The sequence below is a fragment of the Ambystoma mexicanum genome, chromosome 3q, assembly GCF_040938575.1.
Source record: "Ambystoma mexicanum isolate Mex_15411 chromosome 3q, UKY_AmexF1_1, whole genome shotgun sequence".
In the NCBI taxonomy this organism is placed as follows: Eukaryota; Metazoa; Chordata; class Amphibia; order Caudata; family Ambystomatidae; genus Ambystoma; species Ambystoma mexicanum.
In genome coordinates, this window is record NC_090926.1 from 1,082,036,307 (window position 1) to 1,082,054,852 (window position 18,546).

The following is an 18,546-nucleotide window of genomic DNA, read 5'->3' on the forward strand; positions in this document are numbered from 1 at the left end:
GGGAAAAGCTTGTTCTGAGTTCGGCTTGATTCCTGAGGAGCAGAAGAAAGACTGTTTCCTTTTTGACCATATGGGTCAAAGGAGGAAATCTGTATTTGCCATCCCAATTCTGGACCACGTGTGGCAGGAAGGTCTCAAGACGATGCGCCATCCGTTCTCGGAGCCAGCTATAAAGGGGCGGATTGAGAAAAAGTTTAAAGCTCCGGAGTCCACTCCAAAATGTCTAACATCACAACCTCTGTCTGACTCGGTGGTGTCGGCGGCAGCGGCTAGGAAGGCCAGGGTACAGCAAAAATGTTCAACTCCACCAGAAAGCGAGGCTAGGAGGCAAGACGCCTTTGGAAAAAAAGGTGCTCTCGGTCGGTGCGACGACGGTAAGAGCAGCCAATTCCTTAGCGATCGTGTCACGATACGATAGAGAAATGTGGCACAAACTAGCCCCTATCCTAGAACACCTGCCAGACGAACACCGGAAAGCAGCCATGTTACTGTTGCGGGAGGGCGAAGAGGCCTCGAACCACGCAATTAATATTGCCGTTGACCTAGCAGAGTCTGGATTCAAACAAATCAACCATGGTGTAGTACTTCGTCGACAAGCGTGGCTAAAATGTACTACTTTCCGTCCTGAAGTCCAGTACAAAGTCCTTGACATGCCATGTGAAGGGGAACACCTGTTTGGCGAAAAGGTTGACGAAGCGTTGAAGGGGATGAAGGAAGACACGGATACTGCTAGGTCCCTCGGCACCCTCCAAACGGGTAGAAACTTTCGCTCTTTTCGCCCCTTTAGGGGTGCTTCTGGAAACTCCTGCTTTGGAGCCTCGAGGGACCGTGGATTTAACAGGCCCTCGTACTCTTCACAAGGGTTCAGACGAGCGTCCCAATCGGCACGTAGAAGCAGAGACTATCAAGCTTCCAGGCGGCGAGGCTCGGGTCCCTCGTCGACGAAGAACAAGCAAACCAGCAACCAATGACGGCCTTCGGAACGTCCTGGGGGGACGAGTCTCATCACTTCGACCAATGGAAATGCATCACCACAGATCGATGGGTTCTAGACACGATTCGCATGGGTCATGCGCTACAATTCAAAGACAAGCCTCCACGTCTTCCGCCTGTATTTTCGACCCAGCCCCACCTCCGAATCCTACGACAAGAGGCGGAGTTTATGTTGCGAAAAGGAGCGGTAGAGAGAGTTCCTGTGGCACAGGAAGGACACAGAGTTTATTCCCGGTTCTATCGTTGTCAAGAAGCCAAATGGAAAATGGAGGCCCATTCTCGACCTGAGGGTACTCAACAAATGGCTAAAGAGCCTAAAGTTCAAAATGCTAAAGCTCCAGGAGGTTATCAGGTCGGTGCAACCCATGGATTATCTGTCGTCACTAGACCTTCAAGACGCCTATTTTCACATCCCAATACGCCCACGACACAGGAGATATTTAAGGTTCGTCGTCGGGCGAAAGCATTTTCAGTTCAAGGTCCTCCCGTTCGGTCTCAAGTCCTCCCCCAGGACGTTCACCAAGTGCTTGGCCCCCATAGCATCCCATTTAAGGAAGGGCGGTCACCACGTCTATCCCTATCTAGACGACTGGCTGGTCAGAGGCTCGTCCATGGAACAAACACGAAAAAGTCTGGGGTCCACGATGTCCCTCTTACAGGAACTGGGCTTCGCGATAAACTTCAGCAAGTCCTCCGTAGAGCCTTCGAGGACCTTGGTCTTTCTAGGAGCGGAGTTTCATACGCACACAAGTCTGGTAAGACCATCCAGCGAAAGAATACAGAAGCTACAAAGCAAGGCGTCGGAATGGAGATGTGGTACCAGGGTGTCGGTGCGCAAATACATGTCTCTGCTAGGGACCATGTCATCCTGCATTCCGTTGATAAACAACTGCCGTCTGTTTATGAGGCCTTACCAGGAATTTCTAGCGGACCGTTGGGCGCAGAGCCAAGGTCGCTGGTCCGACAGACTGATCATCGACGAACAACTGGTACAAGCACTCTGTTGGTGGAGAGTTTCTACTCATCTAACGAAAGGAATGCCTCTGGTGGAACCGGAGTTCCAGAAGACGGTGGTGACAGATGCATCTCTGAGCGGATGGGGAGCTCATCTGGATACGTTACAGGTACAAGGCTAGTGGTCGTTGCAGGAGTCCTCTCTGCATATCAACCTGCTAGAACTGAGAGCCGTGAGATGGGCTCTGAAATCTTTTCTTCCTCAACTGAGGGACTCGGTGGTGCGCGTCATGACGGACAACACCACTACGATGTTCTACTTGAGGAAACAAGGAGGGACACGTTCCAGGTCCCTATCGACGGAGGCACAGAAAATCTGGCATTGGGCCCTACAACACAACATGCAAATCTTGGCGTTCCACCTACCAGGCGTGAGAAATGTGGAAGCCGATGCCCTCAGCAGAGAAATGAACGAAGTTCACGAATGGGTGCTGAACGACCAACAACTACAGCAAGTATTCAAGAAATGGGGACATCGTTCCATAGATTTGTTCGCGACGAAGAACAACAGGAAATGCCATCAGTACGCAAGCAGATGGCCTCAGCAGGGCTCACTGGGGGATGCGTTCTCCTTCCCATGGTCGAACAAATTCCTGTACGCATTCCCTCTATTTCCCCTTGTACGGAGGACGTTGCAATGGATCCACAGGTACCCATGTCGAGTAATTCTGGTGGCCCCGTACTGGGCCAGACAAGTGTGGTTTTCAGACCGGCTACACTTAGCTGTGGCGGAACCGATGAGATTCCAGAAGACCCCCGACCTTCTGTCTCGACAGGAGGGTGTAATTTGGCATCACGACCCAGACAGCCTCAAGTTGACGGCCTGGCTCCTGACTTCGCCGAATTCGGTCGGCTAACGATTCCGGAGGACTGTCGGCGCATCCTACAAGCGGCAAGAGCGCCTTCTACAAACGCCTCATACACGTACAAATGGAGAAGTTTCTGTCAGTGGTGTGAGGATCAACCAGGGTTGGCCCCGCAATCGATTAAGCCGGAACAGCTCCTGCCATACTTGCTGTTCTTAGCTCAAAAGGGCCTATCGGTATCGTCAATAAAAGTACACCTGGCCGCCATTTCCAGGTTTACTCGTCGACGGCATTCGACACCATTGTTCAGCGACCGCCTGATTAAGCACTTCCTTAAAGGCCTCTTTCGGAGTTTCCCTCCAGAGAAGAAATTTCCACCGGAGTGGAGCCTCAATCTGGTCTTAACGTCTCTTATGAAGCCTCCTTTTGAGCCAATGTCATCATCGTCTCTAAAGTTTTTGTCGTGGAAATTGGCCTTCCTGGTGGCCATCACTTCAGCCCGACGTATTTCAGAAGTTCAGGCTCTAATGGTAGACCCACCATACTTACGATTTTTCAAGAACAAGGTAGCCCTTGCCACTAACCCACAGTTCATACCGAAAGCTCCTTCGGTGTTCCATAAACACGCCTCTATCGTGTTGCCTACGTTCTTTCCGGAGCCATGCTCGGTAGCGGAGCGCACGTTACACACATTGGATGTAAAAAGGGCTCTCAAGTTTTATCTTCATCGTACGCAACCATTCAGAGAAACAAGACAACTGTTCGTGGCCTATGGTTTGGGTTCTAGAGGAAAAGCCATTTCTAAGCAAGGACTGTCAAGATGGGTGTCATCTACCATTTCGTACTGCCATTCCAGGGCAGGGAAGCCTCTTCTACGACGGCCAAGAGCTCATTCAACTAGAGCAGCGGCATCGTCGACGGCACTGTGGGCCGGAGTCCCTCTGGGGGACATCTGCATGGCGGCTACCTGGGCGGCTACACACACCTTTACCCGCCATTACTGCCTGTCGCAGCAACATGCCGAAGATACCAGGATGGGACAGGCGGTGCTCCGACACCTATTCCAATAAGGTAAGCCCCGACTGAGGGGTTGCATCCTGTGGAATTTGTGACTGTATGTGGTTCGTTTTCCTATGTTAACGATTACTAATGTATACATGATCATAGGGAACGGGCTTTGCGAAGAAAGTATATGGGTTTGCATGCACGCCTCCTCTCTTGGGGGTGTACTGCTATGTAATCTATTCTAAGCATGTGAATCCATGAAAGATCCAATGCTGGAGAAGGGAATAGTTTCTTACCTGTAACTCCATTTCTCCAGCATTGGTATCTTTCATGGATTCACATGCGCCCACCTGCCTCCCCCTGAACATGCAAACCGGTTCCCCCACTACTTTGGGGGCCGAAATCTGAGGGAGCGCGGGGGGCGGGTCCTGTATTTATACCATGACGTCCTGACGGTGCGGGCACGCATGATACAAAACAAGGTGGATAGGACGCATAAGCGTCGAAAAAGTTTTCCTACGGGAAAGGGTCTATATATAATGTACCGGGGATTCCCAGCCTGACGACGGGGAATATTCTAAGCATGTGAATCCATGAAAGATACCAATGCTGGAGAAATGGAGTTACAGGTAAGAAACTATTCCCTTCTTCACATTCCCGGAAGAAGCCGCAAGCTTCATAGAGACACATATCCCCCCAAGTAATGGACAAACCTGAAAGACGAGCTATCGAAACGTCCATAGGGCAAGACAGCCACCGCGGCGTACAAGAAGTCGGAAGGAATGGCAAAGACATAGGCTTCCTTGGGAGCCCCACATTGCAGAGGATGTAACCCAGGGCTCAAAACACATGGAAAACGTTCATCCAAAGTCGTCAGATAAATGAGAGCAACAAGCCTGAACTGGAGGTAACACCCGTACACGATAATGGCTTAGGCACTGGAGACGCCGCAGCCCCCCCCTGTAGCAGGTGCTCATGTTATTGTTGGGAGGGGTGGGGGGGGAACTCAGAGGCACAGTTGAAGTATGGGGGACTGTGAGGGTGGGGGGCGGGTCTGATAAGGGGAAGTTGGGTTTTTGTTATGAGAAGAAGGTTGGTAACACAAAAAGCACACCGGCTCTAGGCACAGGAAAACCTAAGCATAAAGCAGAGCTACATTGGTGTAAAGACACATACAAGCTCCCCATAGACAATGGCTAAACCGGACAAGGATGGTATTAATGTGCTGAGCTGGAATGTAAGGGGGCTAGGCTCCAAGATCAAGAAAAGGAAGATCATGGCCTATCTTAATAGACAGGCCGCTAAAATAATCTTCCTCCAGGAGACCCACACAGGACCCAGACAAGGCGAATAGCTGATACCAAATTGGGGGACTCATCAATATTTCACAACTTACTCTAGCAGAGCGAGAGGGGCTGCAATACTAATACATAAAGCGCTGCCGTTCGTCTGTATCAAGGCCGAATGTGACCCAGATGGGAGGTTCGTATTGCTGCATGGTAAGCTTTATGACAGCGAAATAGTATTCCTCAATATCTATGGGCCAAATAGCGACCACCCAGACTTCTACTCCTCAGTATTTGAAAAACTAGCGAGATACCCTACGGCCCGGGTGCTCTGCGGGGGAGACATCAATATAATTCTGGATGTCCAATTAGATCGCTCATCAACACAAAATAGAACACTAACCAGGGCAGCACAGACAATACTTACACACATGGCAGATCTACAGTTAAAGGACGTCTGGAGAACACTAAACCCCAGCAGGAAAGAATACACGTACTACTCCACCGTCCACGACACACACTCCAGAATTGACCTATGGCTGATAGACACAGACAGCATGGCATGGGTTACAGATACACATATACATCCTAGGACCTACTCAGATCATTCACCTATACAATTGACATTACAAATCCCGGACAAGATCAGGGACCGACCACCTTGGAGATTCAAACCGGCGGCCTTAAGGGATCTAGTATACAAAGACTCTATGGCGCAATACATACAGGAATATTTCGAGATCAATGAACACTCGGTATCAAGTCAGGCTACACTATGGCAGGCATTTAAAGTATGCTTAAGAGGTCAGTCGATATCCATAGAGGGGGAAATTCTCAAAGACATTCGGGCTAGACTGGCTAGGTTGGAAGCACAACTAACATCACTGCAGACCCAACATGCTCTGACCTCTTCCCCTCATCTGGGTACGGAAATAAAGACTAAGCTAGATGAGTTTCGAGAAGCAGCGGACCAAGAGATCAGATACTTTGACAGTCCCACAGCAGCGCGTAGATATGGAGAAGGGGAACGCCCAGGGAATTTATTAGCCAGAATGGTGCGCGGAGAGAGAGGCCCCACGAACATACATTGTATTCAATTAGCAGATGGCACGATGTCCACAGATCAGGAGAAACTGAAAGAAACATTCTACACGTTCTATAAAGAATTATACTCTTTCCCCCCCTTTCTCCCCCCCCCCCCCCCGTTTTCTGTCACAGAGGCTGAGATAGAACAATACCTCTCTCAGATACCGACAACGCTTATAGCGGATGTGACTAGGGAATCATTAGAGGAACCCATAACAGTGGCTGAAATAGGTGCAGCAATAAAAGCTCTCCCCAATGGGAAAGCCCCGGGCTCTGATGGGCTGGGAGCTGAGTTCTACAAATAATTCATTCAGCTACTAGCTCCCAGGCTGCATGCTGTAAGGATGGAAGCACTAGATAAGGGTGAACTCCCAGAATCTACTAGAGAAGCAATAATCACACTTTTACTTAAATCGGGGAAACCTCCTGGAGAATGTGGATCGTACTGCCCACTGTCCTTAATAAACACTGACGCCAAAATCCTACCATAAATACTAGCGACCAGACTCGCCCCATTGATCCCATACATGGTTCATGAGGACCAGGCCGGTTTTATACTGGGTAGATCCACAGCAACAAATATAAGATGTCACCAAATAATAGCCACGATACCCCCTGCCACCCAGGGAATAGCCGTCTCCCTTGACATGAGGAAGGCCTTTGACACAGTCTCCTGGCCCTTTCTCTTTGGAGTGCTACGGAACTATGGGTTCGGTCCAAAATTCATAAAATGGATCTGGATACTATACACAAGACCCCACACGAGGATTAGAATCAATGGATCCCTCACAGACATACTGGAATTGTTGGGTGGCACCAGACAGGGTTGCCCACTCTCCCCATTACTCTTTGCGCTGGTGATAGAACCTCTAGCGGACATACTTGAGTCACGTTACAGTACGTTTGGGCTAATGCTGGAGGGCAAGCTCCATATTATAACGCTATATGCGGTCGACATTCTACTATATCTCAAGAACCCGGATCGCACACTTGGCAGGGTGCTGGCAGAGGTGGGAAGGTTCGGTGAATACTCAGGGCTGCGCCTGAACCCCAATAAGTCAGAGATATTCCTGCTCACAGAAAACACCTCACAACCCCAAAACCTACATGGGTTTTTATGGAACCCGGTACATATTGTTTATTTAGGAGCTCATATAGCCAGAACTCCCCAACTGTCCCGTGCTCTGATTACACGACACTCGCTGATGCACTGTGTGCCAAGATGAAACGCTGGAGTGTGTTACTCATATCACTGGCCGGGAGGATAGCCTTGATAAAAATGGTAATATTGCCGAAACTGTTCTACCTTTTTAGCACGTTGCCAGTATGGCTAGGCTGCGCCCTGTTCTCTAGAATTAACAGCGCCTGCATAACATTTGTATGGGGAGGGCATCCCAGACTGAGTTGGAGGGTACTAACAGACACACACTCCAGAGGCAGACTGATGGCAACAGATATAGAACTATACTACCTAGCACCGCAGGCGCACCATGCGGCTGGGTGGGCCACATGCTTTCTCAACCGCGCCCCACCCCCCACACTGAGGGAGCGCGAGGCGATACTGGCTCTGCATGGGATAACAAAGCCCACCTCTAAACAGTACAACACGACAAACCCATCCAGGGTTACTATCATGGCATGGTCCAGGATTGTTGACATATACGGAGCCAGTAAGCGATATCATCAGAGTATGCCAATATGGGGGGACCCATACACGCCCTTCGCTATCGAGAGTGAAATGGTAATGCACTGGTGTGCTAGAGGTGTCACCCAGTGGGGACGGTTGTTCCCAGATCATAGCTTTCTCCAATGGGAGGACATAAAAGTTGTAATAGGAAACGCAAATACACGTAAGCAACAATACCATAGGGTGGCAGCCGTCGCACAACATATGTACCCAACATTTCCGAAGGAACCTGAGATAAATATGGCACTAAGTTATATATTCACGGGAGGGACCCAGAAAATAGCTGCCTCCACTCTATACAAAACCATACTGCAAACACGCCCAGCGGTGACTCACACAGCTAAGGGCAAGTGGGAACAGGACCTGTGGCAGTCGATAGAAGACCAGGAATGGTCCCGGATCTGTGCAATGACCAAATGGATATCTTGTAATTCACGATTCAAACTGATTCATTAAAAAATAGTCCACAGGACACATTACACACCATCCAAACTTAAGCAAATATATCCCACCTCAGCTGGTACCTGTCCGAGATGTAACTCTGAGAACGCAAACATATTTCACATGCTATGGGACTGTGCTAAATTGAGACAATACTGGGCAGGGGTTTGTGGAGCACTGGATAAAATGGCAGACCAACCGGTGAAATGGACACCACAGATCTGCATGTTGGGGGCAGAGGGGAAAATGAACCCGACGTGGCGGAAACTATTGAATCTAAGCCTTCTAATAGCAAAAAGGGTCATTTTAATGAGGTGCAAGAATGCGCAACCACCCACATTAGAAGACTGGAACAGAGATATGGGGTGGGTCAACGATACTGAAGAACTTTACATAGACTCAGTTATGGCCCCCTCTAGACCCAGAAACGTATGGTCCCGATACAAACAATATCTGGCGGAACTGGCAGACCTCAATAACCAGAACACTGAAGAGAATTGACCTGTATATATATTAATGCTTGATTAATCGAATGGTATAATTGTAAGTGCATAACCTGTGTGCAAATATAAATAAAGTTGTTAAAAAAAAAACTAATAAAAAAAAAACTATACCCTTGGTATACAAAGCCGCAACTTCTAGTATAAGTCTGTACTACTCCAGGTTTTGGTAATATGGCAGAGCAGGCATTCATATCTTAGGAGGGAGTTGTGAGTTGCTGGTAAGTACAAAGAAATTAGTAAAAACATAGGCCCAAACAAACACGTATGCACTTGTAGTTATACAAACATAGGTATTTATTTTATATACACAAGGCAAAGATAAATCTTCAGAAATATTAGTACTATTTTAAAGCTAATAAACACTATAGAAAACCAATGAAATACTTCAGGTGAGTAAACCACAATGTAAAGACGTATTGACGAATGAAATTCACAGGTAAGTAAAAGCCACTGTTATAGTAACTCAACATATTATACTGTAGGAATACAAATGATTAGAAATGCCAACAATAGCAGGTTAGTAGTTTCCAAAAGGCTTGAGCAGTCCATCTCTATCTAGTTAGGAGTTCTTCAAAGTCAGAGTGGAGGTGAAGCAGGTGAGGCACAGCTGTGGAAAAGGCAAAGATCCAAATGATTCTTCAATATAAGTATCAAGCTTTTGTTGCTCAAAAAGAGTTCAGGGACCTCGGGAAAGGCTCCCTGTATGCACACAAGGTTTAGGCCTGGGAGAACACCCAAATGCCGAAATCAGCACTCCGCCAACAAAAGATCGACAGTAAGACTCTAGGTAAGTACTACCCAGAACCCCACAATACCTTAGGAGTGATGAAGAAGTTGCAGCTGAACGCCTTAACGATGCAGCAGCGGTGGACCCGGTCTCTTTCCCTTGGTCGTGATGATGAAAGCTAGGACCCTGGAAGGGATTTCGCAACAGTAGTCGAGAGAGGTGGTCTTCCAGCAAAGGATTATTTGTGCTCCAATGCAGTCCTGTGGGATTGGTGCCTTTTCACAGACTTCGTCTGAACGGTTCACCTCGCTTACTTGGTCCTGCACTGTGGTGAGGAGAATTTGAGGAGGGGGATGTTGCATCGGGATGTCCGGAAGGAGTCCACCAAAGTTTCAGGAGAGTTTGTTCACAGCAAGACAAACTCATGCTCGATATCCCAGGCTATGTGATTTGCAACCCAGGAAGGTCACATCTTGTTGTGGGATGGCTTGAATTGAAGGTCGTTTTGGGACTGATTATGCCCACCAGTCCAAGAGAGGAAGTCGTCCTCTTCGGAGCTTCCCAGTCGATTTGAAAACTGGATCAGGACAGCAGCGGTACTTCAGCCGACTTCTCCGGTTGCTGAAAGGGGCTGCAGGCGTCTCTGGGCGTCTTCCTCTTTGGTTCTCCTGTTCCAGTGGTTGACTTGCCTTTTGCTTCAGGATCCTTGCCTTTTATCTAGGAACCCCACCAATCAACAGTCATGCAACATTCACATTTTGGGGGTGGCTGTCCTTTAAGGACAGCCAGGCTCTCGGTTGGAACTGGTTTCAGGCAGGAATCCCAGGAGATAAAGAACAGCAGAGTTTCTGACTCCTTCCCTGCTTCCTGTCCTCGCAGACACGCTGGAGCCTCAGCAGGCTTCACAAAGGATTCTTGTCGAAGACAAAGGTCAAACCAGGACCTTCCCCACCCTGGACAACAGAAGGACCAAGAAAGGACAAGCACACATGAAATGGCATAAAAAGAAAGGGGCCACCATTTTGGGTCTGTGCATTACGCGGTTGTAAACAGAGCAAGCGTAGGAAAAATACACAAATGTCAGTATAACAAGTCCACTGCCACCAGCCATTCATGTATGCTTGTCTCTGTAACAAAAATTTAATAGGAGTGGTGAGAATGGGGATACTATGTAACCCCTCAGCACTGTACAGAAGGTGGTGTGTGCTGATCTCACAAAAGAAAAGGCAAGAAGGATAAAAATGATCCCTCTATCCTTGGTAACAGTAGTTCTCGCAAGAAAAAAAAATAAAAGAATATTAAAAAAGAAAAGACCAAAGAGCTCCCAGCATCACTGCACAAAAGGTGCTGTGTGCTGCAAAAGTGAATCACAGATGCCTTACAAAATATGGAGGAAAGCATGACTCCATAAAATAAAGTAAAAACAAAATGGTCAGAGCCAAAGATTGAATGAGGGGAACAGAACAGACAAAAACATCGTAGAGTCCGAGACTATATTTATAGTATCTTTATAGATTCTTGTCTTTTTACAATTGCACACACAACCTTACAGTGAAGTGCAATTAGAACACTTTGTATCCTTATACATTTTTTTGTAATGGTATTTTGGTTGATTTGACAATGCAGGTGACAGCTCTGTTGATTTTTACAGTTTTTGTAACATTTCTCTTGTGCACTTATTTATTTACAATGCTGCGTCACAAGATTTTTTCCTGTTCTTTGGTCATATTGTTCTTTGGCCTTCTTCGTGCTTTCTCAGGGCAGGAAATGCGCAATATGGAAACCCCTTTCCCAGGGAAAATGGCTGCTCGATTAAGTGGGCTTTGTGTGTGTACACCAGAGGAGAGGGCTGGGACTGTCTGGTCCCAGTCCACATCCTCTGGTGCCTGAAATTCTGTTGCTGGATGGATGTGATAACCAGTGATCAATGGAGGGCTCGTGCAACTGTACATCTGATCATCGTTGCAACCAAGACTTCTTGCACAGAAATGCTGTATCAGTAGCTTCAATCCTCTTCCACTCTCTTTGACGTACTTACTTTCAGAATGAATTTAGCAGAGAACGTATACCACTCATATAATCAATATCATTTTCAAGCCCCACTAGAATAGCTGGAAACAAGAAATGTTAGTGAACCTATTCTGAATATTGGACTCGGGGAAACAAGAATGGCCAATGAGTAAGATCACCTGATTGGAACATATATAAATGAATTTGCATCTACTTTCCCCTGTATCATGCACTTTTCGTGGCAGTTCTGCTGTTCTCTTAGCTTTTGTGAAGTGTGAGAACTTTGAGCTTGGGTAAACATTTCAGGTTGCAAGTTCTCTAAATGTACACTGTGCACAATTTCTAGCCTGCCAAGAGTCCACTATCAAAAGCCAATGGCTAGTGGTGAGTGCAGATTTTGAGACCTGTGTGAGACACAAGCATGTGCAGTTCCAAATGCATACCAGCTGCGTCTGAATCTGCACTAGTGTTGGCCATGGAGCTGCACCGTCGCTTCATTGGGACTATTTTAAATGTCAAAATCCAATCTCCATGCAGAGCTATTCAAAGAAAGTCAGGAATATTCTGGAGGAATTACTAAAAGTAAGTAATTTGCTTGGTACTATCGTTATTTTTTAAATCATTATCATCATTATTTATCCCTAATAATTTTTAAATAAATATTCTGTCTTTTTATCAAAGTGTGCCTGACTGCAAAGCCAACACTGTATCTTTTCATTTTTTCAGGTAATGAATCTAAGAAAAGACGAAAGAAAGCTAGCGAGTCTATGAAATTTTCAGAGAAATATCCACTGTGTAGAGCTTTTTCAGTAAAATCCAACACCAAGGTACTTAAGGGTTTGTCTAAGGACCACAGTTCCACAAGCCAGGCGTTATTAGATTATTATCAGGAACTTGAAGGCGGGAAGGCCTCTCATTGTGATACTGATTTAAGCAGTCCTTCACATTTCAACTTGCACCAGGGAAGCCCGGCTGCAAGTAGATCAGATGCTTTTTATGAATGTGAGAATACTCCTGGGAGTGCAGAGTTTCCTAAAGATTTAAATATGGAGGAAAACTCAGAAATGTACATGCTTACCGGTTGGAACAGCAGCTACAGTCTGGTGGGAGAACACACGAAGCCTGCAAGATCTGATTCAAGAGCGAGGCCATATGCATGCACCGAATGTGAGAAAAGCTTCTTTGAGAAAAGTCATCTTATAACACACCACAGAACTCATTCTGGTGAAAAACCATACACATGTACTTTCTGTCATAAGAGTTTCAATCGAAAAGATAATCTAACTGGGCATGTCAGAATACATACTGGAGAGAGGCCGTATACATGTAGTAAATGTGACAAGAACTTCAGACGGAAAAGTGACCTTAATCTGCATCAAAAGAAACATGATAGATGCAAGGCAGCAAAAACAGCCATCTTAGAAACTGGGCCAGAAGAGAATGAAACGCTGCTGAAGACTCCTGAAACGGCAGCATTCACACATTCAGCAGGATTTACGTAATGAATGATTATGAGATGTATTAATGCCAGAGAAGTTACTAATAATAGCACAGGACATTTTGTTTTATGCGCTTGCAGAGAACCCATGGAAATCTGCCCAACATGAACTCTGCCATAGCGGTTTAACGACAGGATCACAGCTTATTTGTGTATTTGAGGGGCTAAGGTCAGCTTGATTGTGAAAGGACAGAGGTAGTCACCTTGAACCATTGGAAAAAACCTGTGTGCAAGGTTTCCTCCTGGGATCAAGAAGCACACCAAGAGCATATGTCTTTATTAGGCAATTGGTTAGAAGATTGGGCAAATCAAATAAAAAAGTGATCTTCCCAAATAAAGATCAGGATGGATCTCTCTGCAGTGGTTTTGGATGTCTTCCTGCTCAGAAACCTCCCCTTGCCCAAGGTGTAACCTCTGCAGGATTGCAGGTGACCAGGCTTTCCTGGCCTCCAAAGCAAGTGTCCTAGTTTGTACAGTGCAAAAGCCTTACCTTAACCCTTTCTGGCTTTATGGGCTTTAGGGTGACCTTTCTTTGTCAGACATGGGTGCAGGCTTTCCGGGGTTCCATACCCCACAACCCACACTGTTACTAAGCCTTAGAGCAGGTTGGTCAGTGGATATAGCTGGCATCGAGAACCTGAGATGGGCCCCCGCAATCTGGTAGGGTCTGAGCTGCTTTCTTCTGGTTCCTCTTTCCCTGCATCTCTTGTCTTACAAATATGCTCCTTCCACCATCTGGTCCTGACTAGGGACAGCCGGGCCATCTGCCTACTCTTTATTAAATAGGCATTGGTCATCTCTCATTTCTCCTCTGCCGTTTCCCCACCATCTAATGTTCCTACCTACCCCCTCCTGTCTCATATGCTCCATTTCGACTACCACCTTTTCTGACACCTTCTCCTTGTGGTGTTCTTTCTTTCACCTATGCCTTATGGATTACTTTCCCTTACATTACCTCATGTGTGTCACGTCCACCGCTAATATTGCTACCTTCTCCTTCACACTGGTTTCCATGACCTCCTTGCCTGTTTCACTCTCCTTTCCTGAGGTTGTTCCTTCCTGCTGTCACCGTTGTTCTCCTGATGTTGTTACTCCCGCTTATATCCCCATAACTCTCACCACCAACTCCTGCTCATTGTCACCCTTTTCTCTTTGGCTACCACCCCCTCCTGTTACTCTCATCCTCTGATGTCAATTCCCCCTTAACCATCTTAGATCTCACCACCACCTCCCGGCATCCACTGCTGACGCCTCTCCACTATCCTCCATCTTCCACTGCTCTCCCGTCGTAAACCCTTTGATGAGCCTCCTGCTTCTACAAACCACAATCCCTGACTGAGGTTGGGCGTTATATAGTTTTCTCCCTCCCCTGAGGGTCTGCACCTGTGATCTGTGATTTGGTTAAGGCTGTGATTGCCTATCCTCCTTGAGTGCACCAAAGGCTATTTTGAGCTGAACCAGCTGGGCCAATCGAACTCTTGGCATGCCTGCCATCTCAGGTGTTAGTCTTTATGTCATGACCCTCTGAGGTGTTGTCTGTGGTGTGCGGAACTATTTCACATTTCTAGCATCTGGTTTAAAGGTTTGGGACACACTGGGTAAGCTTTTGTGGAACTCTTTGGCTAAGGGTGGAATCTGTCCCTCCGAGTCACCACCTTGTCAATCCACAGAAAAAGGCAGTATACTTCTGCAAAAAAAAAATGTTATTCAATGATAAACACGAACTCCAACCCAGAAAGAAAATGTATTCTTCTAGGTAATACATTCATGATCACTTAGATAACCCTTGTCCCTGAATTATATTTGGTACCGTGTAAAACAGAAGAAGGCACCTGCTGTGTAATGATTTTTGTATCGCTCAAGTTGCTGAAATCTTCCAAAATGTGTATTTTCAGAGTTCAAATGGTTGGAGTATTGCATAAAACACTTAATGTTTCCCTTATAGTTGATTAGTAGAGAAACCGATACCGATCTTTAATAATTCGTTTCCTCATCAAACCAAATAGTGTCTCTAAGTTCTATTGCTGTACACATTTTCACAAATCATCAAATAAAAGCATTTTCCAGATTCAGTTGAGTATTTTTTGCATTTCAAGAAGTTGCAAGTGATAAAAGGTAATAGATATATGTGGGGTTTTCCCCCCCAACATTGTGTCACTGATGTTCGGTGTATCATTTTCATAGAACCTTGAGTAAATTTGGGGAGAAGTAGGATTTTCTGGCCTACATACAGTGACTTTGTTTGGGGTTGTTGGAATTGGAACCATAAACAGCTATTACTAGCACTTTCTGTATCTCTGAAAAACCTTTCCTTTTAAATACATACACAATTTGTATTGGTAAAAAGTAATTTTAAAATGTTTGTGAATTTTTAATTGTTGTATTCATGATTAACATCAGGGCATACATAGTTATACATGCAAAAGCTAAACTTCTAGTAACTCATGGAGAACATTTTTGTGATGCTCTTTGGACCTATGTAGGCTATGTTCAAGCATGTGTGTAAATGTTATGACAAACTGAACACATTCTGAACCTGGTCTCAAATCATAAAAGCACAGAGTGTTCAGTAGAATAGAAATATCGGACATTCTAACATATGAACAAATGCAAGATTAAAAAACAGTACCTTCTGCAATGAACAATATATTTGCTAAAATAGGAGTATTGAGAAGCAAATGTGTACAAAGAGATAAAGGTAATGCAAACTTGTTATAATGGCCATGGAGAAGGTTATCTCAATACACCCTGACTCAAGACGCATTTTATTTCTGGTTATGCCATGTCTTTGGATAAAGACAACGTGGAAGCACTGTTCCCAGGAGAGGGCCAAATAGTACAGCTGTATTTATTCTCCATGACGTTTAAACACAAAAGACATACAGAAATGAAACAAAAAAACAACCTCAACTTCTTAGAAATGTAGAATCAAAATACGAATGAATGGACGTGTAGCAGTAAGAGGCCAAGAAAAAGTCTTATCTTCCTGAAGAACAAACAGTGTCAAGAAGACTGAAGAAAAATTATGACTTGCAGCCACATGGAGGGGATTCTCCTCCCAGCAGCACTGGTTTAGCACGACAAAAAAAGGAGTACAAATGTGGCACCTTTAAAGTGCCGTTAAACTCCACTGCTCACTTTTTTTCTTTAAAAAAATGCATTCCTTACACTGCAGCACCACTTTTCTAGTTTAATGAAAGTTTAAGAAAACTTTCTTACATTACAAAAGTGTCCGTCTATTAAGGAATGCTCGCAATGCCACTAGTGTACATGTTTCTCCCACAATGGGCCTCATTACGTGTGGCGGTCCGGGAAACAAGGGTGCCGGGATGCTTACTGGCACCCTTGTTTCCGGACCGCCACACTACGAGTTTGCCTGCAGGGGCCGTTGCGCCAGGCAGGTCTGACCATGCCGGGTGCAACAGCCCCTGCAGGCAGACTTGTCACGGAAGCACGGGCACCGTCAGTGCTGGTGCTTCCGAGTCCACATTCCCATGGAGTCCTATGGGACTCCACAGGAATGGGGACTTATAAAATCTGCTGCCTGACTTCCCGCTCCACTGGGACCTGTAATGTCCCGGTTCCACCGGTAAGTCAGGCAGCGGATTCAGTGTTACTGCCAACCTCGTAATGAGGCCCAATGTGTGATTTGAGCAGCTTTAGCTGCTGGAAAACACATCTCCCCTCCAATATTTCCACCCACCTCAGAATGATGAAACTTAAGCAGGTGCAAAGTGGAAACTGGATGTGAGAGCATCGTATTTCCACACACTTTCTATCACAAGCTCAGAATCGGGCCCTTAATCTGTTACAACCTTCAGAGTTCTGCAAGACATGGGCCCTCATTCCGAGTTCGGTGGTAAGCCGCCAGTGCCACCAGCGGGTTGCCAGCGACCCGGAAACACTGAATCCGCCACCGGACTTCCCGGTGCCACTGGGACATTACAAGTCCCAGTGGCTTTGGAAGACAGGCGGCTGGTTTGGTAACCCCCATTCATGTGGAGTCCCATAGGACTCCATGGGAGTGGGGAGAAGGAAGCGCTCGGACCGTTGACAGAGCAATGATGAACCTGTTAGTGTTAGGGAGAATTTTCAGTTTAGTGCTAAACACCTTAGAGACCCCCAGCTCTTTTGCTGAACTTTGGGACGTTGTACTTTTAATTGTATGTGTTTCTTGTGGCTATGGAGTCTGACAAACTCCATAGGCATCATCTTTTTACATTGTGACACACAGCACCTTCAGTGCACTGGCACAGTCTCTTAGTTTTCCCAAATGTTTAAATACCTTCTTTTGGTGAAACTACTTTTTCCAAGAGCAGTGAAGTGAAATTGACTTTACTTGCATTTTGTAACTTTCTAGACCAGCACACACTATCTTACCATAGGGTGCGGGATGGGTTACTTAGTATCCCCTTTGTCTAGTTTTTCATGTAACATTTTTGTTACCCTTTCTACAATTAATGGCTGGTGGCAGTGGTTTACTTTTTACTACCATTGGTAGTTTTTATCATGGGCTGCGTTCGCAGCTGCAGTAAAGCACCCATGGGTGCCCATTTTGTCAAAATGGCTCTGGTCTTTTTTTGCCATTTCTTGTTGGAAAGGTCCTTTTTGAGATTTACTCTGCGCGCCAAACCAGGTTTGGTCCCTTTGTTCGTTTTGTCTTTGGCTGGATTAACGAGTGAAGCCCGCCTCTACCTCCAGTATGACTGGCAGGGGCAGGAAGTGACAGGGGTAGCCGAAACTCCCTGTGCTTAATCCCCTTGGTTACAGGAATGCACCCAAAGGTGATTGGCCAGCTGGCTGTCCGGAAAGGACAGCCACCCTGCTGTGTGATTGACTGATAGGCTGGAATGAATGGGAGAAACCTGCATAAAAGGCAAGGCTTTTTGACTTGGGAGTGAGTCGACCACTGGACGAAGGAATCCGAAGAAGAACTTGGAAGAGACACCTGCTGCAACTCCTGGACCGTTGGTTTGCCCAGTGAAGCCCTGCTGCTGTGCTGAAGCTCCGAATTCGCCTCGACTAGAGAAGCCCTGCAAGGACGACTTCTCCCCTTGAGTTGGTGGGACCAATAAAATCCAAAGTAAGCCCATCTGGACATCCTCTCAGAGCTGGCTGTACTTCTGCTGCTGCTGCTGGAACCGAACTGACAGGGAGAGGAACACCAGATTGTGTGTGTTGCTTTTAAATCGGACCTGAGCGCCAGGAAGATCCTCCAGACTTCCCTGAAGCAGGACTGACCAAGCCTGAGCCACCTCAACAGAGTACTGGACCCCAGATGCGAGGAAAGTCCAGAGTGGTATCCGTGAACCGCTGTGTTGCTATCTGCTGTCAGACGCGAGGAGCTGAAACACAGAAGAACCGCCGAATCGAGGTTTGCCCATTGCCGCCGCTGACCTTCCCATTGCAGAGCAAGGGTCCCCAGACGTCCTCCCTCTTGTCCCCACGACTGAGGCTCAGGAACAACAGGATCTGCAGAGCTGCAGAGGA

General features: G+C 46.5%; 1 protein-coding gene across 2 annotated transcripts in view; it reads left to right on the top strand.

Moving 5' to 3' along the window:
- Positions 1-15,124, top strand: part of LOC138583272 (zinc finger protein 282-like) — a 91,128-nt gene extending 76,004 nt beyond the window's left edge. Inside the window, exon 7 of one of the 2 annotated variants that reach the window (XM_069655365.1) lies at positions 12,285-15,124. In XM_069655365.1, the coding sequence (XP_069511466.1) occupies positions 12,285-13,060 (776 nt within the window). In that variant the 3' untranslated portion in view covers positions 13,061-15,124. The remainder of the gene's footprint in view (positions 1-12,284) is intronic. The other variant, XM_069655366.1, reaches the window with a different exon arrangement.
- The last annotated feature ends 3,422 nt before the right edge of the window (positions 15,125-18,546 follow it).